This window comes from Ictalurus furcatus, chromosome 17 (assembly GCF_023375685.1).
Source record: "Ictalurus furcatus strain D&B chromosome 17, Billie_1.0, whole genome shotgun sequence".
NCBI lineage: Eukaryota > Metazoa > Chordata > Actinopteri > Siluriformes > Ictaluridae > Ictalurus > Ictalurus furcatus.
In genome coordinates this window covers 21237275-21260799 of record NC_071271.1, presented here as the reverse complement: position 1 = coordinate 21260799, position 23525 = coordinate 21237275, and the positions used below count along the sequence as shown (strand labels likewise).

The window sequence follows — 23525 nt, the reverse complement described above, 5'->3', positions numbered from 1 at the left end:
TTTTTAAATCAACCCCCCCCCCTCAAAAAAAATCATGTTTTAGCCTCCAGTCCACATAATCATTTCTCGTGTAGAACCACCTTCTGTACAGTAGATCTTAACATTGTCAAACCTTTGATGTAACCTTTTACTGAACACTATCGCCACCTACTGGGCCAGCAGGCGTTCAATCTATATTTCTTGTGAACAAACCGTTTTCAAAAGCATCCATGTAAATGAAGATTTTTCTAAGAAAGCACTGTTCCTGTGCATGGAGAAGTTCTCAGAAATGGCCTTCAGGTGGACATAGATGTTTCTTTAATTTTTTTTTTAAAGTGTAAACAAAGGGTACAAATGATACATATACTGTGGAATGGGTCTTGGATGTATATCCAAGAACTCTGCCATGCATTTTATTATAATAATAATAATAATAATAATTCACCAGACACTTGCCTTGCTTTTCTGAAAAGCATTTATTGTTTTAAATTACTAAATACAATGCAAACACACTAAACAAAATAACTCGCTCGTTTCCTACAAAAGAAAATGTTTACAGTATGAAACCGGCTTAGTTGCGTCCAATTAAATTCTCATGTGATTTATGTACAGAAATATATACACACAAACGAAATGTGGTTCAGTAGGGTCTGAGCTCGGTTAGCGTTAAACCGTGGAATGTGTCTCCTGTATGCGCTGTGGGTTAAATCTCAGAAATCGTCACATCGGGGTGAAGAGCAAAACCTTCTCAATCAAATACAAAAGAAAACCAGAATAGAAAGAACAGAGTGTGTGTGTGTTTCACAGCTGCGGCAGTTTATCCACTGGTGTGTCGAACTTGAAGTCTGGAGGGAAGAGATCAGCAGCACGTGGGTAGATGAGACGGTACGACTGGCGGATGGTGACATCGGCTACTCCGGCTATATCTCCGATTTCTGTACAGGGGGAAAATAATCAATCTTCCTCAAACAGCTTTCACATATAGCATAATGCAAATAGTCAATGGGCTCTTAGAGCAAAGAAACCAGCATCTACACCAGGAGAACCTGCATCCTAGGACCTGTCAAATCGACAAGAGTCTCACCTTTCTGCGTCTTCTTCTCAGCCGAGGCCTGAGAGGCCATGTAGATGGCGGCAGCGGCCACGCTGATCGGGCTGCGTCCCGGGACCAGGTCGAGCTCCACGGCCTTCCTGGCGATGAAGGTAGCTGCCATCTGCACGTGCTTCGGCAGGCCCAGGTTGGAGCAGAAGCGGGACATGAAGTCTCCGGTGGTGATTAGGTCCACGCTCGTCTCCAGAGCCTTCAGGATGAGCTTAAAGCAGCGGCCGATCTCCTTCTTGGAAATCCGGGACACGGCGCAGATCTCTGGACAAGGAGGAATTACAGCAGACGTTGACCATGATATAAAATATAGTCAGAAGTTTATTTATAGTGATGTATATAGTTTTACCATTTTGCTACTTAGCACACATCTATCCACAAGACAAATACTGATTCCATTCAATTCTCAAGACGTAAAGATATAATACGAACAGACCACAACTGTGATCCATCTACAAAGATTAGAGTCTGTCGTCAGATTTGTTGCCAAGGCAACGAATCTTATTTAATATAAACACGGTTAACGCACTCATCATTGTGCGTTTTATTCCCTCGCTCGCTCGGTCCGTTGCTACTGTGAGTCCTTGAGTTAATAATCTCGAGCCACAGGCAGATCTTACTTGTGGTTTGTTCACATACTTTAATTCTGATTAAAGATGCGTATTCTTATGTCTAAAACTATACTAAATCACTTTAACGATGAATTGTTTTTTTTTGTTTTTTTTTAAATGAAAGTATTTCCCACAGAGACAGGGCAGTTTCTTACCTTTAAACGTTCGGGGAACTCCCTCCTGTCTGCACGCGATGTAGAGGCATGCCGAAGCGATGGCATCATTACTCCTGCCCTTCAGACTCTTCTGTTCATACACCTGCTTAAACAGGTTATTCGTACGATCCTGGTCCACACACACACAAAAAAAAAAAAAGATGAATACCCTCGATTTTATTTCTTTGTTTAAAAAAAAATAAATGACAAAAAATTTATAAACAAATATTTAATTAATAAAATATTTAATTTTAAGGGTTTAAAATGAAAATAAATTTAATATTAAATAAACTAATAAATCTTAAATGTAAAATTTCATTGTTTTCCACTGAAAAAATTTGTAACTTGTTTTTATTTATTTAACTCTTTCTTCGTTTTATTCTGTGTACTTTTTATCATTTCATTTTTTCTACAGCACTTCGACCTACCATGTGTATGAAAAGTGCTCTGTAAAGCTTCGTGTTATTATTATTAGTAGTATTATTATTGCCATAAATACAGCAATTAAAAAGACTCTGATTAACATTTTCTAAATATTTCTAAAGCAACTTCCAATTCACAAGATGATCTCACAATAACTGAAAAACGTGCACAGAAAGACAACGGCATTCCCTGGGGTAATTCTAACCCTCTAGACGGCAACTCACGACGATGTTCCGGGGCAGGTTTATCCTGTCTGCCATGGTGGTGATCTCTTTAAAGGCGTTCAGCATGGCTCTGTCCGAGCTGCTCATCGTCCTCCGGTTCTGGTACTTGGAGTTGCCGAACTCATCGAAACTCGCAGAACCCGTTCCCTAGACATACACGAACAATTTTTTTTAAAAAAGATTTCCGTACGATGGCGTTTTAAGCCGAGTGTTTGTAAACGAAGTGTGAATAACCGCTATGTAGTAGATGGACGTCTTCTCGGGCGTTCGTACCTTTCCGATCATCGTAGTGAGGTCTCCTCCATTGAGGAGTGGGTTCTGGGCGTCGCCGACACGTGATGGGTCTTTGGTAGCTTTTTCATTCGTGAATGTCCTCCACTCTGATCCAACGTCGATCACACGGTCACCTGGAGGGGATGAGGAGCTCTTCAAAACACTAAACTACACATTTCCAGCACACACAGAAACTGTTTATTATTGTTTTAAACACGTTTAATGCGTCATCAGTTGTCTTGCGACAAGCCAAACGACTGCATGATGCATGTGGTGGCCATCTTGAATACACCTAATTAAAGATGCATTATATATATATATATATATATATATATATATATATATATATATATATATATATATATATATATATATATATATATACACACGCACACACACACACACCCCAAGATTAGGTCTCTAAAGGTTAAGTAGGTTTGACATTTGGATGATTCCTGCCAATGTTCATGAAGCTCCGCCCCCAGGATCTGAAGTGGCCTGGATAGTGTCTATAAAATGGCTGACAGGAAGCGTATCCAAACACGTACAATCATTCCAGACCAGAGATCAGCTTCCCGAAAGGGTTTTCTCAGCGACTTTTGACTACGTTCTACAGATTTTCCAGGTGATTTGTACAAGTAAGGAATTTTCCTAAATTGCTCATCGCACCTTTAACAGCAAGTAGAAATCAGCCTTATGGTCTAGCGGCTGTTAATTTATCGTCGCACACTATACAGCAGATGATTAGGAACGAGGCACTGATAAGTTTACGAGATATCAGAGTACGTACCGACAACGAGGCCACACTCTGGGCAGATCATGTCGCCAGCTCGGTAATCCTCCACCAGCATGGCATCTGGGTGATTAGGGCACTGAACCTTGGGAAGAGCATCTCCACTGCGTTAAAGAGGAAGAAACACGATGCTGTTATTCGTTTACTTATACGACACGCCGCAATATTTAACACAAGGCATTTCGGTCCACAATACAGTCAGTAGAGGTCACATGACCTTGGACATCCATATCGTATTCATATTGTATTTGCATCTGATTTACAGGATTTGTATTTCTCCTTTACACCCTGTTCACACTTTCACCTCATCAGAGGACATTTGTGTTGGAATCTTAACAGATGTCACAACTGTCATTTTAGCACATTTTCTTTCTTTCTTTCTTGAAATACGTATATATATATATATGATCAAATGCTGCGCAGACATCATGTGAAAATCATTAGGGCTGATATACGGTCATGTCTGTTGTGTAACGAGTCCTATTTAATATAAATTATCATCACATTTTTGTGAAAATTAATTTACTGCATTTTTTAAAAATGACAACTTCCCTTTTATTATTTTTTTATATACATTAAAGATAAAATAATTTTCCATATATTGTAATATTCAGTATCCCACTACAGTGCACTGCTGGAGATTAAAAATAAATTAAAATTTTTTAAAAATTAAAAATTAAAAAACTGACACTACCTATTTTTAACTATTATTAAAATAATAGTTTAAATATTTGGGGGATTTTTTGTTTATTTACACATTTCATATTTTTATTCTTTGCTTAACAGGACACAACACTTATTATTTCTATTTATTTATTTTAGTGTGTTTTTTTTTCTTCTTAGCAGAAAACAATTCTCTTTTAAAGATGAATATATTTTTTTACTTTTATTCATCATTATTACTTGTTTTTTTAATGTTTTTATTTCCACTTAGGCCAATTTCCCCTTCCGTAAAAAGAACCAGATAATAAAGCGCTCTAAATCTGACAAAAACATTCATAAACATGTCTGCTTATATTTAGTCATTGTTGTTTTATAGGATTTATTGAAGTTTATTCAAATAAAATCTGCTGCACAGTTTCCGCCTTTCAGTCTATCATACTTCTCTATTGCCAAACACTGACGGTGGCTGTGTTCCAAAAACCCCTGATTTTGCATCACGTAGTGCACTTAAGTATCTATACGCTGTTATTGGATTATAGTGCACTATTTAGGGCGCGAGCGGACATTTTGGGATTCGGCCACAGCAGCTGCGCATGAAAAATGTAATCACGTAACGCCAAACAAACAAATAAATAAATAAATATAACAGGGGTAAAGAAAAACAACACAAACTAAACTACAGTCGATTTATAATCATGTTGTTAAAATGTTCATATTTTCGTCTTAAAATACAAATATTTTTTAATCGAGTTTATTTAATGTGAAGTTTGAGTTGGTGAAATTAGCCGGTTTAGCCGTTTCTTATTAGCAACGTTAGCAAGCTAGCAAAAACAAAAACATGTATATAGCAACAAGCGGGTTTAGTCGCATATCAGTTCTCAATAACTTGTCGGATAATTTCCTGACAAGTACCTGTATATAAATACATCATATACTTAACTATTAACGTGCACGTGCATGTTTGTTTAGCTAGCCGCTTAGGTTTTTTCTTTTTTTAAAAAAAATACGTCCTTGTGTAATATTCCCAAGTTTGTTAGCTAGCTGGCTACATAAGTTTTATCGGTTTTTTAAATAATTTTTAGTCGCAGTTTAGTTGCCTCTGAATTAATTCTACTACTATTCTATTTTCTTTATATATACATATATATATTAAAACTGTCGTTCGAACATGGCTGGGTCCCCAACGGCTCCGCTGTTACCCACAAGCGCACTAGATAGGCAACACGAGCCGCTACAACACACAAAACATAGTGCACTAGAGTAGCGCCCGGGGAAGCCATTTGGGACACAGCGACTGTCCTGTTGTTCGCCACGACATCCTACATCCTTCATTTCAAAAAGAAAGAAGCGACACTGAATCGTGTAATCGCCATAAAGACGGGGTAAATCTCCGTATTTTTACTAATACTGTCAGATATAACAAAAAAGCAAACTATTAGTAAGACGCCTGGCATACAAGAATGTAGAACTCGTGTACTCACCGGCTGGTCGACGCCATACTGTCACTCTCATATGCGCTGAGCAGAGACGATTCGTGCTGCACCTCTATTTATAGCTTTTCTAGACCACGTGACTCGCTTCCGGAAAGCCAGAAGGACCAAAAATGTTGTTTTCTTTCCTTTTTTTAAACACTTTTTAGTTTTCGTTTCCTAAAGATTTTAAAACTGCCCTCGTTTGTTTGACTTTCGTTTCCTTTTTCGGTTCCAACACTATTTCGTGTGATAGAACAATATGACGTATGACTGAATTCGGGATTGACACACGCATGGTCACGTGTCAATCCCGAATCGGTAGAGCATCAGATTTTTAATCTGAGGGTCTAGGGTTCAAGTCCCTGTTCGGGCAGAAGTGACCGTTTTTCACCTCGACCATAACACCAACAATAAGATATTAATCTTTCTCTCTATCTTATGTGACATCAGGTACATGTTTTGATCTTATCCAGATTTCAGTTAATGCTGAATAATGTGTTTTAATCTTTGCTAAAATTTCCAAAACACAAACCAATCCACCCTTCCTGTTCTTTACACACTTCCAGTTTATTCACACAACAGTGTTCTTTATTAATCAACTTTACACATAAGGTAATTAAATACATAACAGTACTCTCAGGATCTGTTCACTTTAAAAGAAAATACAAGCGACGACGCACAGTAGTTTAGAAGGAATTTTAGCTGCTCAGAAAGAAATAAAATTTCTCAGTTACAATTGTAGACGTGTCCTTTAAAACGATTCCTTATTGTTACCGGTGAATCAGTACATTTTACACAGCAGTTATTCCAAATGATCATCATTTCATCAAAGCTGTCTGAGGGGCAAAAAACATAAACATTTTCTTGCTTGTATCATTTTAATACGACTCCAGGCCTGTTTTAAAATGATAACTGTAGAATTTGTACAACTTTAAAAGAGAAAACATGTCGTGTTATTTCCACACTTCAGTGTTTATTTCCAATATGTCACGTGTCTATCACACTTCGTATAGTTTATATTAAGTTTATTTTTCTCACTTCACAAATTTTTCCTGACACATAAACACACAAACATTCTCTAGTGCAAAATTATCTAAACAGAAGAAATCAATATACAAAATAATCTGGATTATGCAATATAGTACTAGGATAGGATTATGAAATAGAGGAACACGTGACCAACGTCGTACACGCGTGCAATCCCCGTCCTTTGTCGTGTACGAGCCCGGATAGCTCAGTCGGTAGAGCATCAGACTTTTAATCTGAGGGTCCGGGGTTCAAGTCCCTGTTCGGGCGGAAATGAGAGTTTTTAGCACACCGTGCTGAAACTTTTTCACTTCTCAGTAATGAAACACTACAGCTGTTCTCCTCGACCATAACACCGGAAATAAGAGTTTAATCTGTCTCTATAAGAAATATTTATATCATAATTTTACCAGAAAAAAAATGTTCAATAGAATGTTAAAGGGTGGTTCTTGCTAAGAAAAAGTTTGATAAGAAACTGGATAAAATCAGTTGGCTATTTTTTTTTTTCTTATCCAGGTTCTTACTTACAGAGAATGTGTATTAGTTTTTGGTAAATATTTACTAACAGGAAATTCTGTTCATTTTTGGAAATTAATTTTAAATGCTCAGAAAGATATATTATAATCTTTCCATTAAAATTGTTGTCTCTTAAAACGATTCCTTATCATTTCAGTGTTTCAGTACCGAGACATAAAGAAGCTTCAGCACAGTTTATTAAAATGTGTAACATCCGCCCAAACAGGGACTTGAACCCTGGACCCTCAGATTAAAAGTCATGTCTATCACATTTTGTATGGTTTATATGAATATTTTTCGAATGTATTTCTAGAATCCTTCTCTGGTTGTCCCCCTGGCAGAAACTTTAAAGGTTTCGTGTAAAAAAAAAATCTAGAATCGTTAAGGGATTATTCTTTATTGTAGCAGTGAATTGTTGATGAACCTTAGAACGCACTTCATCATGTTTTCTCAAAGCACATGGCTAAACGGGGAGTCTGGAGACTATGTGACAAGCAAGAGAATGAGATGAAGTGCCCTCTAGATGCTCCTGCTGTTTATGTTCATGGTTTTTTTTTTTGCCCCTCTGACAGATTTGATGAAATGATGATTTGGAATAACTGCTGTGTAAAATGTACTGATTCACCGGTAACAATAAGGAATTGTTTTAAAGGACACGTCTACAATTGTAACGGAGAAATTTTATTTCTTTCTGAGCAGCTAAAATTCCTTCTAAACTACTGTACGTTGTTGATTTTATTATTTTAAACGTGAACAGATCCTGAGAGTACTGTTATGTATGAATAGATTTAATTTCCTTATGTGTAAAGTTGATTAATAAAGAACACGGTTGTGTGAATAAACTGGAAGTGTGTAAAGAACAGGAAGGATGGAATGGTCTGTCTGAAATCGTGTTTTGGAAATTTTAGCAAAGACTAAAGCACATTGTTGAGCAGTAACTGAAATCTGGATCAGACCGAAACATGTTCCTGGTGTCACATGAGATAGAGAGAAAGATTAATCTTTTATTGTTATGGTGAAAATGGCATTTTCCGCCCGAACAGGGACTTGAACCCTGGACCCTCAGATTAAAAGTCTGATGCTCTACCGACTGAGCTATCCGGGCTCGTACGTAAGAATCATGCATGTTGCATGTTGCAAGATCACGTGTCTATCACTAACACCTGCCTGGATTTTTTTTCTTTATGCCTTTTATTTACATGTAGTAGTTTTATTTTCTTTATTTTTCTTTTTTTCTCTTTACACGATGGAAATTCAACTAAAATTTGTAAAGGACCAGAAACATAATGTTTTTTAGGCTTACAAAGATCCATCATTTATTATTTCATGGCTGTGAAAAATACAATTTAAAGTAGAAATGTTTTGTTTCGTAGTGACACTTTATGTTACCACTTTTAAACAGCACAATGGACTCTGAAATAACCACTCCCACAAAAAGGTTTGACTGATCCCACCCTCTTCTGCAGTTGTTATATACCGTTATATACCTGTGATATATTTTTGAATATATTTCTCAATATATAAGCAAATTAGTAATTTAGTAAGACGCATAACTTAAATGTATACATCTCTGTTTATTTGTCTTTAATCATTCTGCTTTTGTAAAAGCTTCCTTTTCTAACCTCTCTAACACTCTGTGGCTCGACGAGCTGCTTTCAGTTAAATGATTTGTACATAAATGCACCTGATTGGCTGCAGTAGAGGATTTGTTACAGAAAGGGTTACGGTTTGGTTGAAAAAAATAAATAATTATTATTAAACTATGGGCAATTTTTTTCATACATTAATCAGCTTTGCTACACATTTGTTTTTGAGTTTTTGGTTCGAAACTGTGAAATATTTTGCTGGGTCTGCCAGTTGAAACTTGACCTGCATCATATATTTATACCCTTAAAGCCCCAGCTCTGTAGAGAAAACAGAAAGTGCTTGGTTTGCAGATGTGTGAAATAAACAGAGAGTGCCATGACGGTGTTGGAAACCCCAGAAGCCCCTCGGGAGACGTGCCAGAAGACATGTCTGTTACCTTGACACCTTCTGCACCATCGCAACGGCCTTCCACTGAGACGCAGGGAAAATACGATGCATGTATTAATGCAACAGGTTGTTCTACCTTCTGTCCCTTTAGTTCCATATTAAACATGTCCTGCTGTCTCAAGTTACTGTACAGCAGCTTTAAAGGTCATGAGGTCACTGTCTCACTCTCAGTCTCACTCTCAGCCTTACTCACTCTCAGTCTGTGTCTCACTTTTATTTATTATCTCCATTTTACAGGAACAGAACAGTTCCTACAGTGCTCTTATTCAAAATAAATCTTAAAATATTCTTAATCAGTTAAAACTAAACTAAATTGCAGTCCGTGTGTTCTGGCCTTAACATGGCATCTGTCAGACGTGAGCAATGATTGACTGAAAGCTGTGAGGTTAAAAACTCGTACAGTACGGATTAAACATTCACAGTGTTAGATATACGCCAGCTGGGTTCTATTAAATTGTACAGCGTTGGATTATTGCACAATTAACACTTATATTTCTAAATGAACACCTGTGTTGCTACATGGTAGAATCTTTGTAGTTTACTTCAGCTTACAAAGTTAGATAAACACGTATAGTACTGAATTAACACATATATTGTCAAATCAGCAAATCACTGCTGGCAAAAAAAAAAAAACACCAAACAGGGCTGAATTAACACCTGCAGTGCTGAATCAACACTTAGTGTCAAATGAACAGCATTGACAACAAACACCTACAGTGCTGAAATAAAGCCTACTAGCAAGAACTGTTATAAATAAAGACATATAGAACTGAATTTACACGTATTGTGCTGACTAACACCTTAGTTTTTGAATTACAGTGTTGAATTAGCAGCAGAAGAACTGCACTGACACTTACTGTGCTGAATAAACACCATTAGTGTGCAATTAACACTTACAGTCTCCAACTCTTATGTGGTAAACTAATATGCGCAGCACATAACACCTACATCAATGCACAGCACTGTGAGGATCGTGTTCTTGGACTTCTCAATTGCTGTTAACATGGTCCATCCACACCGGATGGCTGAGAAGCTCTCTGTGATGCAGGTGGACCAGGACCTCGTGGCCAGGATTACTGACTACCTCACCAACAGGCCGCAGTATATCAGGCTGCAAGCCTACTTCTCAGACGTGGTGATGGGCAACGTTGGTGCACCCCAGGGAACTGTACTGTCACCATTCTTGTTCACCCTCTGTCTTCTTCTTTCGATTTGGGAACGTGCCACCTACAGAAGTTCTCAGATGACTCCTCCATTGTCGGCTGTATAACAGATGATAAGGACGAGGAGGAGTACAGAGATCTTACTGAAAGCTTCATAAGATGGTGCAACAACCACCTTCAGCCCAATATCGGGAAAACTAAGGAGCTGGTGGTGGATTTCCGGCACAGCAAGAGACCCCCCACCCATTTCACCATAAGGGGGGGAAGGAATGAGGATAGTGGACATGTATAAGTTCATAGGGGTGCAACTCAACAACAAACTGGACTGGTCAGACAATGCTGAGGCCCTCTATAGGAAAGGACAGAGGAGGAATTTCTTTTAGAGGAGGCTCAGGTCCTTTATTGTGTGCACTAGGCTTCTACGGAGGTTTTACCAGTCTGTAGTGGCCAGCATTATCTTTTTTTGCTGTGGTGTGCTGGGGAGGTGGCATTGGGACTTGTGGTGCCGATAAACTGGGTAAGCTGGTGAGGAGGGCCAGCTCTGTGGTGGGGTTGGAACTGGACAGTGTGAAGGCAGTGACTGCAACACATACAATTAACACTGATACGGCTTAATAAACCCTTAACATCTGCAGTGTAGAATTAACTCTTACATTACTGAATGAACAATTTTATTGTTGAATAAACACATTTATTGTTTATTACCTTTTAAAAACATAAACACTTACAGCACATAATTAACAAAGATAGTCACTAACTCTTATAGTGTAAAACTACTGAAACACAATGTTTAACAACACCTACAGTGCTGATTCAGCACCGATTCTCCTTTTTTAACACGTATGTTGCATTCATGCATTCAGAGCTTAGTAGCAAAGGATCTCAATAACCCTTATGTTTTACACACAACACAGGAGATCTCAACTGGTTGGCACCAGCTGGAGAAAGGGATAGCAATGGGTTGTTCCATCTCTCCCATCCTTTTCACAGCAGCATTTGAGATCATCCTAATTGGTGGAGGACAGATGGTCTAAGGTGTTAGATTCCAGTCTGTTCAGTGACTCCCGGCCTTACGGAGCTACTTGGATGAAGCCTTGGAAGGCTTTACACGGTTGATCTGCGCACAGGGCTGCTTCTGTTACATCTCAGCTTGCGGACAGCCTGAGTAGGATTGACCAAACCTCCGTACCAGGGAAATTCAAGGTCTGTTGCTACCAGTTCACCTCATACCAACGGCTGATGTGGCCCCTGAAGTTGCGTGACATCACGTCAACAACAGTTCAGATGATGAATTCAAATGCCAACAATTATATCTGTAAATGGCTGGGCCTTCCTTGATGTCTTTCCAACATGGCAGTGTTTGGTAGTAATACCCTGAAGCTTCAACTGTAATCCATTAGCTTGGGCTACAAACAGGAGAAAGTGAGGTGCATGTACAAGCTGAGAGACTCGCCTGACCTGACTGTCCAAAACACCAAGGCCCAAGTGGCTGGGATTAATAGAACCGTTACATTGGCAGATATGTAGAGGATGCCCCAGGAGAGGCTGAACTTCCTTATTAGGGCCACATATGATATTCTTCCTAGTCCCCGGGACTTGCACTTCTGGTATGGCTCAGAGGAGATTTGGCAACTCTGCGACTCACAGAATCTGAGCTTGCAGTGTATTCTTTCTGGCTGTAAGGCAGCATTGACTCAGGGCCAGTATTGATGGCGCCATCACCAGATCCTGCGTAAGCTAGCCGAGATCCTGACGATAAGCTTTAGAACATTAGAACTGACCTCAAGAGCCAGCTGAAGTTCCCACATAGAGATCAGCATAACCTCATTGCAGCCAGATATTGTGCTCTGGTCATGGGAAGAGAGACTGGAGATTGCCTTCGAGAGAAAAAAGAAAAAGTACACATAGCTGTCATATGTGTGTTCACAAGCAAGATGGAGGGTGTTCTTGAAGGTTCCTGAAGTCACCGGGGTCACCGGCACCAAGCTAAGGAAGGCTCTCAAAGACCTGGAAGAGGAGGCAGAACAAGGGAACTTCTGGCTCTGGATCAAAGAAAGGACAAGGCTTGGGGACAGCAAGATGGGGGCGGTAGGGAGACTTCTTGCTCCACCATCTCGAGATGTTCTGGGATTAAAGGAGCAAAACATTAGTGAAGAGTGGCTCCCGGCTAATGAACCTACAGCCAGCACAGTGGCACCATCGGTGGTGCATCAGGCAGAAATTCCCAGCAGGTGAGCCCACCTGTGCTCACACCTGTATATTGTTTATTCAACTCTATATATTGTTAATTCAGCCCTGTATAATGTTAATTCAGCTCTGTATAATGTTAATTCAGCTCTGTGCTGTATGTGTTAATTCAGCTCTGTATAATGTTAATTCAGCCCTGTATAATGTTAATTCAGCTATGTACTGTATGTGTTAATTCAGCCCTGTATAATGTTAATTCAGCTCTGTATTGTACGTGTTAATTCAGTCTGTATAATGTTAATTCAGTCCTGTATAATGTTAATTCAGCTCTGCATCTTGATTGTCCAAGATGGCAGCGCTGTAGCATGCAGTGGCCACTACGGAACTATGGTGCATGTTATGTAAAGTCTACACCAATTGGGAAACTTTTGCCAGAGATGCGCATCAGAAGCACTGGTTAACATGTCTAATGCCAAATTTTGATGAACATTATAAAACAAAGCTCAGGAGGAATAAACAAATGACTTCAGGAGGCACATCACTCACCCCTACACATGAAGGGATCATCTGTTGAGAGAGTCAAAAATTCCAAGTATCTTGGTGTACACATGATGAAGGACCTCTCCTGGACAGTCAACACCACTTGCCTAGCCAAGAAGGCCCAGCAGTGCCTCCACTTCCTACGGATGTTGAAGAGAGCCAAACTTCCCCCTCTCATTCTCACCACCTTCCACAGAGCGACGATAGAGAATGCCCTGACCAGCTGTCTCACCGTGTGGTATGGTAACTGCACAGCCTCTGACCGCAAGACCCTGCAGTTAATTGTGAGTACAGCTGAAAAGATGGTTGAGGTCTTTCTAACCACCATTGACACCTCTTACAACAACTGCTGCATCTGCAAAGCCCGCAGTATTGTGGATAACACCTCTAACGATTCTCATGGACTTTTCACCTTCCTGCCATGTGGCAGAAGGTGCAGGAACATTCCTACCACCACCAACAGACTCCACAACAGTTTCTTCCCTCAGGCAGTCAGATTAATAAACAGCCTGCTGCCTCCTAACGCTCATCTGGGCTAGTCAAACACCAAACCCGTTATTATTAAAAAAACATTGCAAACCTGCACTTTACAAAGCTGCATCAGTCACTTTCATTATGGAACTTGTTTTTGCTGCCAATATTGCTGCTATACGTATTGCTGCTACACCACAAAATAGTTTACAGCCCATGTTCTCTGTATTTATTGTCTGCTCTTTATAATGTTAACTCAGCTCTGTATGATGTTAATTCAGCTCTGTATGATGTTAATTCAGCCCTGTATCGTGTAAATTTAGCCCTATATCATGTAAATTCAGCTCTGTATGATGTTAATTCAGCTCTGTATGATGTTAATTCAGCCCTGTATGGTGTTAATTCAGCCATGTATTGTCTAAATTCAACTCTGTATGATGTTAATTCAGCTCTGTATGGTGTTAATTCAGCTCTGTGTTCTGTTAATCCAGCTCTGTATGATCTTAATTCAGCCCTGTATCATGTTAATTCAGCTCGGTATGGTGTTATTTCAGCTCTGTATGATGTTAATTCAGCTCTGTATGTTAATTCAACTATGTATGATGTTAATTCAGCTCTGTATGATGTTAATTCAGTTCTGTATGGTGTTCATTCAGCTCTGTATGATGTTAATTCAGCTCTGTATGGTGTTCATTCAGCTCTGTATGGTGTTAATTCAGCTCTGTATGTTAATTCAGCTCTGTATGATGTTAATTCAGTTATGTATGGTGTTCATTCAGCTCTGTATGATGTTAATTCAGCTCTGTATGATGTTCATTCAGCTCTGTATGTTATTAATTCAGTTTTATTCATTTATTTCTTAAAATAAGCTATTAAATCATATGTAAATTAGATATGAATTTCACTACCGAATGGGCCCATACACAAAATATGCCATTATTTAAAGCTCAATAGCATTTGAAGGGAATGATGTACAGTCACACACCCAACTGTAAAGTGTTCATCTAGGTGTCAGCTATAATGCACACCTTTTAGATTTCCGATATTTATTCAAATAAGCTATTAAATCATATGAAAATATTGCCATGTATTTCACTACTGCATGGGGTCATACACAAAGTATACCATAATTTAAAGCTCAATAGCATTTGAAGGGAATGACTTACAGTCACATATACACATATATGTATGAGTATATATATATATATATATATATATATATATATATATATATATATATATATATATGTATATATGTGTGTGTGTGTGTGTATGTGTATATATGACTGTAAGTCATTCCCTTCAAATGCTATTGAAGTTAGAAACATGTATAACAATGTCGTATGTAACTTTAGAGACGGTCCCTTAATTTGCGCATATCCGCGAATATCGAACGTCCAACATCAGACCAACTTTATTCCAGTTAATTCAGTTAAGTCATTGTGCACTACACACCCTTTTCCGCCCGGCGCGTTTGGACGTTGAACTCTGTTTGTTTATCACCTTCTGTCTCACACACACGCGCGCGCTTACACACACAGTGGCAGGGCACCATGGGGCGCTCGCGCGGGCATTTGTTTCCGTTTCTGTCTGCACTTGTGGGTGAAATGGTTCCACGCAAAACCCGCTGTAGAACCGTTCAGCATTACTGACTGTCTCACACTCGGAGTTCGGCGAAAGAGCGGTTTGGGTCGGAGTTGTGTAACGTGAGAGCAGGAAACGACAACAGACGGTAAGTTTCCTGTTTCTGTCGCGTTATAAGCGCTTTCTGAACTTTCCGAGCTGCTTTCTTTCAGTCAGCTTGTTGATCGCGAGCTCGGCGAAACTGCCAAACAGAAAACTGCTACTGTAACCTCAGACCTCCTCGTGTATCTTAAGCATGCGGCAACAAAAAAAAAGACAAACCCGCACGCGGACTAAATTAACGTGGTCAATTAACGTGTGACCCCAGCACGTGCCCTGATCAGTTACAATAATGCCATGTAATTGTTATAGCAAGTGACACAACACATAACATCTAGTGATCTTATGTTCTTAAAGGAGCAGTGTGATCATTAATAACAGCAAACTTTAATGTGCGCGCGCCCGCGCGTGTGTGTATAGAGCCACTTCTCTCTTTCAGTAGCTATAGAGATCCTACAGCAGTGTGTGAGTGTGACAGCTGCCTGGTTCTCTACAGACACAATGGCTATATAATGTTATCAACTCTCATATGTGTTACACGTAACACCAATCTCTCTCTCTCTCTCTCACACACACACACAAGTTTGCCCTGCCCTGCCCCATTTCCACTCTTCCTCTCTCTCTCTCTGTCTTTCCATCCATCAATCCATCATGACTCAGGGTTCTTACAACAAACTGGAAAACTCCGGACTCCAGCATTACTCATTTACAGACACGGGACAATACATCACTCTACATTCACACTAGCACGTCTCAGGTCTCTCGTCCTGTCTCTAGCCAGTGAATTGCAGCCTATGATGTATACACGTCACTTGTACTATAAGACGTGTGTAAGTTTAATTTACACGTCACGCACTCACTCGTCTTCGTACGAGGAGCTTCGTTGTCGGATTAGATTAGCAAAGCGAGCTAAGCGTAGCTGCGTGCTAATGTTAACGACGTACAGGCACTCACTCACGATCTCTGCTACTTCCTTCCAAGCTTTATATTTCTTTGTAATGCTTCTATACACGTTTAACGACCGGTTGTATGCAGCAGGAGAAGATCAAACCAACGTTATTCTGAATGTTTTCAATATGAACGTTGTCAATAATCCATACCAGGGAGTATTTTCATATAGCAGCACTGTCTGAAGTGTTTTATTCCTCTTACACCACAGCGATTTGGCAACTATTCCAAATTTTAATTCATTAACGAACAACATTTTTGTTTACTATTTATCATTGCGTTTGACATTGCAGAACGTCTGCGAGAGAAGTTAATTCCTGTCCTTGCTTACGTTATTTTCCCTCACCAGCCTCTCTTTTTCTTCCCTCTCTTGAAGTTAATAATGAAAATATATATTTTTATAAACCCCGCAGCTCGTCATGTTACAGAGAAACCGCAAAACGCAAAATCGTTTGATTTCTGAAGATGTTCCTGTAGCGGGAAAATTTACAAAGTGCCGACACTTGAGACTCCTTCCATGAACGTTACATTAACATTTTTTCTTTGTTGAACAAAGATCTCTTTATGTTTAGCTTCTGCCATAAACGTTCCTCTGAGTGCGCCGTTACTATAGAAACGATAAAAGATCAGAACGAGCACGTTAATATTAAACCTATAATATACACACTAGGTCTGAGTTGTGCGGTTATATCAAATGAATTAGAACAAATCGGATTAGAACACAAACCTCGACCGTGCTTTGGTATAAATATACTTCTATCACACGGATTCAGCTCAATAAATGTAAAATGTAGGAACTGTTGTAGCTCGGCTCCGTCTGCAAACCGAAGTGGTGAACAACTTATTTGTGTAAGTTATTTAAAAAAAAAAATGTTAAAAATTCAGGATGCCACAGGATATCTTCAGTTTCCCACTTCCTTGTTATTGGGTGTAAAGCGCTGAACGAGAACTGATCTTCTGTGCTGCACGGTTGCGTTGACTTTTCTTCCAGTTACTGTAAGTTCCTTTTCATATATAATTAATTAAGGAGAATTAGCTCTTTGCATTCTTTATTGCGTTTTTCAACCGTTCGTTGTTTTTTTTTTGCATTATGATAATCTGGGATCATTTTAATCAGTATAATGTGTTGATTTTTTATTTTATTTTATTAGTTTATTTTTTATTGCATATGTAAGGCTGAGAAACCACCTGAGCAGGTCATGTGACCTTGGAGGACACGGGCAACATGTTTTTTCTTGTGCATTAGGTGTTAAAGCGCACTCGCTTGAGTAGATTATATTCTCTGCAGTTCTTAGTCGTAGTTTACGGAAGCCCTGAACCACAAGTTGTGTTAAAAAAAAAAAAGAAAGAAAGAAAAAAAATACGTTGAAGTGCAGGCATTATGGCATTATTTCTTAACTTAACATCTCACTATTCTCTCTTAAATACTCATTACTTCAAGACATTACATAATTTTTTTTCTTTATCTATTTTTCTATGCCTCAGCTTCCAGATATTATGTAATTATTTCAACTTAACGTCTCATTTTGACTTTATAAGTCAAGAAAGTAATCCTTAGACGTTTCCATATTCTCTGGACCACCATCTTTAAAAAGGTTCAGTCTAGCACCCTTGACAGTTCTTCAGTTTGTTTCTGAACACAGCATTGATGAATCATGATCCGATTCTGAAGATATAATTGATTCAGATTTGTGATAGTTTTTCTTGTTTTGTTTTTGTTTGCAGAGATGTTTACCCTGACTGAAGTGGCCTCGCTTAATGACATCCAGCCCACATACCGGATACTGAAGCCATGGTGGGACGTCTTCATGGATTACCTCGGTTTCGTCATGTTGATGTTAGCCATCTTTGCCGGGACGATGCAGATAACCAAAGATCAAGTGGCATGTCTTCCCATTCTAGAGGAGGCTAATAAGACATCAAACACAAACTTGTACACGTCACCTAGCCCAGTGGAGGCCACCACGTCATCTTTTGGAACTGTCCCCGTAGCCACTCGGGATCTTCCGGACAGCACGGTGCATGAAATTAGCGTCCATGCTGAGCCTCAACCCAAAGGACGCAAAACGAACTTGGACTATCAGCAGTACATTTTTGTCAACCAGATATGTTACCATGTTGCCTTGCCCTGGTACTCAAAGTACTTTCCTTACCTAGTCCTGATACACACCATCGTGTTGATGGTAAGCAGCAATTTTTGGTTCAAATACCCAAAGACCAGCTCAAAGATCGAGCACTTTGTGTCCATCCTCGGCAGGTGCTTCGAATCACCCTGGACCACGAAGGCGTTGTCCGAAACTGCATACGAAGACTCTGAAGGAAACAAGCAGAGATTCATTGCCGATCAGTCCGGTCCTAAGCACCTATCGTCAGATAGCCAAGATGAGCGTGCCGATTCAACCCAGCCTATGTTAGGAAACAACAGCGTGAAGTTCTCAGCTGAGAAGATGATTCCTGAAGGTCCAAGTATGACGATTTTGGACAAAAAAGATGGCGAGCAAGCCAAGGCACTGTTCGAGAAGGTTCGGACCTTCCGAGCTCATGTCGAGGACAGCGACTTCATCTACAACCTCTATGTGGCACAGACGATCATCAAAGCGCTCAAGTTAATCGTTATCCTGGGTTACACGTCAACTTTTGCTGCAGACATCAGTTTTTCTCATATATGTGAACCCAAAATCGAGCACTTAACCGGGTATGATCGATTCTTCTGCACCCACAATATGGCCTTCATGCTAAAGAAGCTCCTATTTACATTCATGGCGATAATCGGCCTTTATTGCCTCGTGTGCCTGTATGCACTTTTCTGGCTTTTTCGAGGTCCACTCAAGGAATATTCATTTGAAAAAGTCAGAGAGGAAAGCAGCTTCAGTGATATCCCTGATGTCAAAAACGACTTTGCATTCCTCCTCCATATGGTCGACCAGTACGACCAGTTACACTCCAAGCGATTTGGCATTTTCCTTTCAGAGGTCAGTGAGAACAAGCTTCGAGAAATTAGTCTTAATCACGAATGGACGCTAGAGAAACTGCGTCAGCATGTAACCAGCAACGCCCAAGACAAGCAGGAGCTGCACTTGTTCATGCTCTCGGGACTGCCCAACGCTGTATTCGATCTCGCTGAGCTTGAAGTTCTTAAGCTAGAACTCATCCCTGAGGTCAGGATTTCAGCCAAGGTTTCCCAGATGACCAATTTACAGGAACTTCATCTGTATAACTGTCCTGCCAAGGTGGAGCAAAGAGCTTTCATTTTCCTCCGAGATCACCTACGGTGCCTTCATGTGAAGTTTACCGATGTCTCAGAAATCCCTCCATGGGTTTATCTGTTGAGGAGCCTTCGGGAACTGTACCTGATTGGTAGCTTAAACTCGGAACACAACAAAATGATTGGTTTGGAATCCCTGAAAGACTTAAGGCATCTAAAGGTATTATATCTCAAAAGCAACCTCAGCAAAACGCCCACCAACCTCACAGATCTCTCTCCACACCTCATCAAGCTGGTTGTGCACAACGACGGGACTAAATTGCTAGTACTGAACAGTCTTAAGAAGATGACGAGCTTGCGCGAGTTGGAGCTCCATCACTGTGACCTGGAGAGGATCCCTGATGCTATTTTCAACTTGACAAACCTGCAAGACTTGGATATGAAATCCAACAACTTCCGGACCATCGAAGAGATCATCCGCTTTCAGCACCTGAAGAGACTGACGTGCCTCAAGTTGTGGCACAACAAGATCGCCTCCATTCCATCAAACATAAATTTGATGAAGAACCTCGAGTCACTCTACCTCTCCTACAACAAACTGGAGACTCTACCAGCTGCTCTGTTTCACATGCCAAAGCTCCGGTACCTGGATCTCGGAAATAATTCCATTTCGTTGATTCCAGACGACGTGGAATTTCTCCAGAACCTACAGCACTTTGATATCACAGGGAATAAGGTGGAGGTTCTTCCCGAACAGCTGTTCAGATGCACCAAACTGAAAGTCCTCTGCATGGGTAACAACAGCATCACCATCCTTTCTGAATCCATCGGACAGTTAACGGAACTAGTTCAACTCGACGTGAAAGGGAACTGCTTGGCTCAACTTCCAAACAATCTTAGTCAATGTCGACTGCTTCATAAAAGCTTATTCATAGTGGAGGATCACCTTTTTGACACACTTCCACTTGAGGTAAAAGAGAGTATGACAGTGGTGCCAACATTTACAGTTTAGCTGTAGGATTTATGAATTTTGAGCCCTTGCGACTGTGATAAGGGAGACATCTGAAAGCTACGCTTTTCTGTTGTTGTTTTTTTCAGTTAAAGCAGCGTTTAGATAGAACGGGTATAAAATTCACCAGGCAGAAAAGCTAATTCATTGAAGTGGAAAGGGCACAGGATGTAAAAGGCACGTTTGCTTCTGGTTACTATTTCTTCATGCCAACTTTAGCTAGAACCTCAGTTTTGTGAGCCAATAGAAAATAAGTGGATGGGACTGTGGTTTTATTTGTTTGTTAAAAAATGGTGGTTTGGCACGTCTCTGAAAGGGGAAAAAAATAGCCATCTCACCCCCCCACCATGTGCCAGGGTTTGTTTTCTCTACCTTCTAGGATTTTTTTTAGCTAGCAAAGTTGGCATCTATGATACGAGTACAGATAATAACGTGTCCTTCATCAGAGTATAACTGGTAAACACTTGGATCTTCAGCCAGAGAGGATGCTAGTCAATATATTCTGACTCTACACTATACACCCAAGATACTGAAGGAAAATCTCAATGTTGATGATAAATGAGATCCAAATCCCACATTTTGTATGGATTTTGTACTTTTGGACCTGGAGGAAATGTGCTGATGTTCAATTTTTTTTTTTTTATATCAATCCATCCTTTCCAACCATCCCCCCTCCTTCCCCAGCTTGGTTACCTGCCAATGCCCAGGTGCTTTCTTAGTTCCTAGATGCGTAACACACTCAGAGGAAAGCGCTATTCACCCTCTTCTGCATACTTGAGCTCACAGGCACCCAGGATTGGCTAGTGTCACTGTGATTGACAGGGTAGAGAGAGTATGCCCCTCCCTCCCAGAGAGCACAGCCGATTTTGCTCCCTTGACTCTCCGTTGTGGATGGCTGTGGCATTGTTGGGATTTGAACTTCCGACAATCGGACAGACCAATTTTCTGTTACGCCACATGGGAGAGTCCATTGGGCGACATTTTAACTGCTACATGATGTTTCTGTTATATTTATTAATATATGGCAGTTTCCTCTGAGTGTGTGACTCAGAGACTATAATTTATAATAATAATAATGTGTTTCATTATACGATAAGTTGTCTAAGCAAATATCAGCAACATGCCTGTCACTAAGGCCAGTATGCTTGCTGCACACTGAGGAATTGAATCTGAAGAACTTGAAGAACTGATGATGGTCAGTGCTTCAGAATGTATTCCATTAATGATTTCAAATGTGTGTCATAAAACAGTATCACACACCGTTGTTTATTTCTTACTAAGAAACATGAACATGAATGAACAGGTTCTCATCACGGCATCCATGGAAAACTTTTCCCGAGAGCTGGAATAATAATAATAATAATAATAATAATAATAATAATAATAATGGTCCACTTTGGACTTTTTTGCTACTACGTATTATAAGTTATTTTATATAATTGCTTTTGTAAGATTGAGCGAGCTTAGCTTTGTGGCAGTGACTGAAGCAAGTATCTGAAGATTTTGGTTTGTATTTATGCAAAAGATGTTTGTGTGCTTGTTAACTACGTTAATCTAAAGCAGCAAACAATAGTTGTTAAATATATGTACATTTGGCATAAAGAAGAGAATTGTGCATATTTTTTTTTTTTTGCTAAAATGCTGCTTTGAATTGTTTTGGTTTACTGGAAATGTTAAACATGCCATGTACTGACTATCCAGGTTATCTATGATGCTTTGTGAATTAAATTCTGGGTGCAATGTGCTTTTTTAAATGAGTTTATTACTTTTATTTGGGTTTAGGTTATAGTTCTGACCCTCACGAACTTCTCTGACAGTTCATAAAGTCTTAACACTGGTGGTAGCTGATAAGGAGAATATCGGAAACTACACACCCTTTCACTTTCGAAGGAATCACAGTATGAGGCTGTGTTTATGCTTGTATATTTAAGACTTCTGGTTATATATTAGCTATATACTTTGAAGAAAGAAAAAAAAAACCCCAGATGACTCTGTTTAATTCCAAAACTAGCTCATTCAACACGGATTGCTTGTTTTATTCCTCGTCTTCTACCGTTTCAGTATTAATTCGTTTATCATCACTGAACAGAAAAGGAAACGCAATGGTGTTTCACAAACTGAGTTTTTGGAAGAACCGAGAATTCATAGTTTTGTTGATCACTCTTGTGTTACCAGCTCGTTAACGGAAACATGACAGGAAACAACCAGTACGGTTCTGCAGAGCAGGAAACCATTTTGTCTTTTCCTGGAATTCAGGTTTCTCTGAACCAGGTGTTACTTGTTAAAATATTAAAATAATGCTACATGTTTATTACAACTTAATTGAGAAACGTAATTAAGCAAAAGGAACGGGTTTTTATTTTTAGGTGCAAATGATGTTACTGAGCCAAGTGATCTTTTTTACGGCGAGTGCGTGATTAAAGTGTGCTACACTGGTAGCTAGGAAAATATGTAAACAATATTGCAATAATATCCGAAAGAAAAGAAATAAGACTTTTGTTTATTTTCCTTCCTAACAGCACATCCCCAAGTGTTTTATTCCTCTTATACCACGGCAATTATCAGTCCGTACAGGATTTCAGGGTTTTTTTTTTGTGTGTGTGTGTGTGTGTGTGATTGTTGCAGCCAAAAATGCTGCGGCTTTTTTCAAAATCTGCGACACAACTTGAGGTTTTTTGTACTTTTTTTTTCTTCAGAAAAACACTTGAATTTGTGAAATTGCACTTGCACAAAATTGTTCTGCACGGTCTTTCGGAGTGATGTTTGTTGGTAAATGAGACCTTTTAGCTGTACTCATGCTGGATGCACGTGAATCGGAGACGGATTTGGCTGAATGCCCGTTTGTGATGATGTCACGTGATGCCTCTCAGCAATTTAGAAAAATTGCAAGCTCCTCAGAATATTGCTGAGTTTGCTTTAATGTCTGCGACCACAAAATCCTAGAGGGACTGACTTTACCATAAATTACTATTTGTACCATACTTAATGTTGTGGAATGTCTGTGAATCACGTTAGTTACTGTTCTTACTTACCTTATAGCACCGTTAA

The 23525-nt window shown here is 39.6% G+C and overlaps 2 protein-coding genes and 2 non-coding genes across 5 annotated transcripts; 2 read left to right on the top strand and 2 right to left on the bottom strand.

Moving 5' to 3' along the window:
• Positions 1 to 436: 436 nt before the first annotated feature.
• Positions 437 to 5937, bottom strand: gtf2b (general transcription factor IIB). The gene is made up of 7 exons (XM_053646775.1): positions 5705 to 5937; positions 3558 to 3664; positions 2768 to 2901; positions 2495 to 2641; positions 1848 to 1977; positions 1064 to 1345; positions 437 to 914 (listed from the first exon to the last, which is right to left on the bottom strand). Exons 1-7 carry the CDS (start codon positions 5719 to 5721, stop codon positions 781 to 783), a joined length of 951 nt encoding a protein of 316 aa, XP_053502750.1. The 5' UTR covers positions 5722 to 5937; the 3' UTR covers positions 437 to 780.
• Positions 5938 to 6918: 981 nt separating this feature from the next.
• On the top strand, positions 6919 to 6991 carry trnak-uuu (transfer RNA lysine (anticodon UUU)). The gene has a single exon. It is a non-coding gene; the product is annotated as a tRNA-Lys (tRNA).
• A 1278-nt stretch (positions 6992 to 8269) lies between these two features.
• On the bottom strand, positions 8270 to 8342 carry trnak-uuu (transfer RNA lysine (anticodon UUU)). The gene has a single exon. It is a non-coding gene; the product is annotated as a tRNA-Lys (tRNA).
• A 6604-nt stretch (positions 8343 to 14946) lies between these two features.
• lrrc8da (leucine rich repeat containing 8 VRAC subunit Da) lies at positions 14947 to 22220 on the top strand. 2 transcript variants are annotated; one of them, XM_053647085.1, is made up of 2 exons: positions 14947 to 15364; positions 17989 to 22220. In XM_053647085.1, the coding sequence occupies exon 2, from the start codon at positions 17991 to 17993 to the stop codon at positions 20478 to 20480; it is 2490 nt and encodes an 829-aa protein (XP_053503060.1). In that variant the 5' UTR covers positions 14947 to 15364; positions 17989 to 17990; the 3' UTR covers positions 20481 to 22220. The 2 variants fall into 2 exon arrangements, with proteins under 2 accessions (XP_053503060.1, XP_053503061.1); XM_053647086.1 differs by lacking the exon at positions 14947 to 15364 and adding an exon at positions 16865 to 17259.
• Positions 22221 to 23525: the final 1305 nt, after the last annotated feature.

Coding starts and splice junctions, on each gene's coding strand:
- gtf2b (XM_053646775.1), bottom strand. Junction 1,978..2,494: donor ACCTGCCCCGGAACATCGTC/GTGAGTTGCCGT, acceptor TGTGTGGACCAG/GATCGTACGAATAACCTGTT. Junction 1,346..1,847: donor AGTTCCCCGAACGTTTAAAG/GTAAGAAACTGC, acceptor CTCCTTGTCCAG/AGATCTGCGCCGTGTCCCGG.
- lrrc8da (XM_053647085.1), top strand. CDS start 17,991: ATGTTTACCCTGACTGAAGTGGCCTCGCTTAATGACATCCAGCCCACA.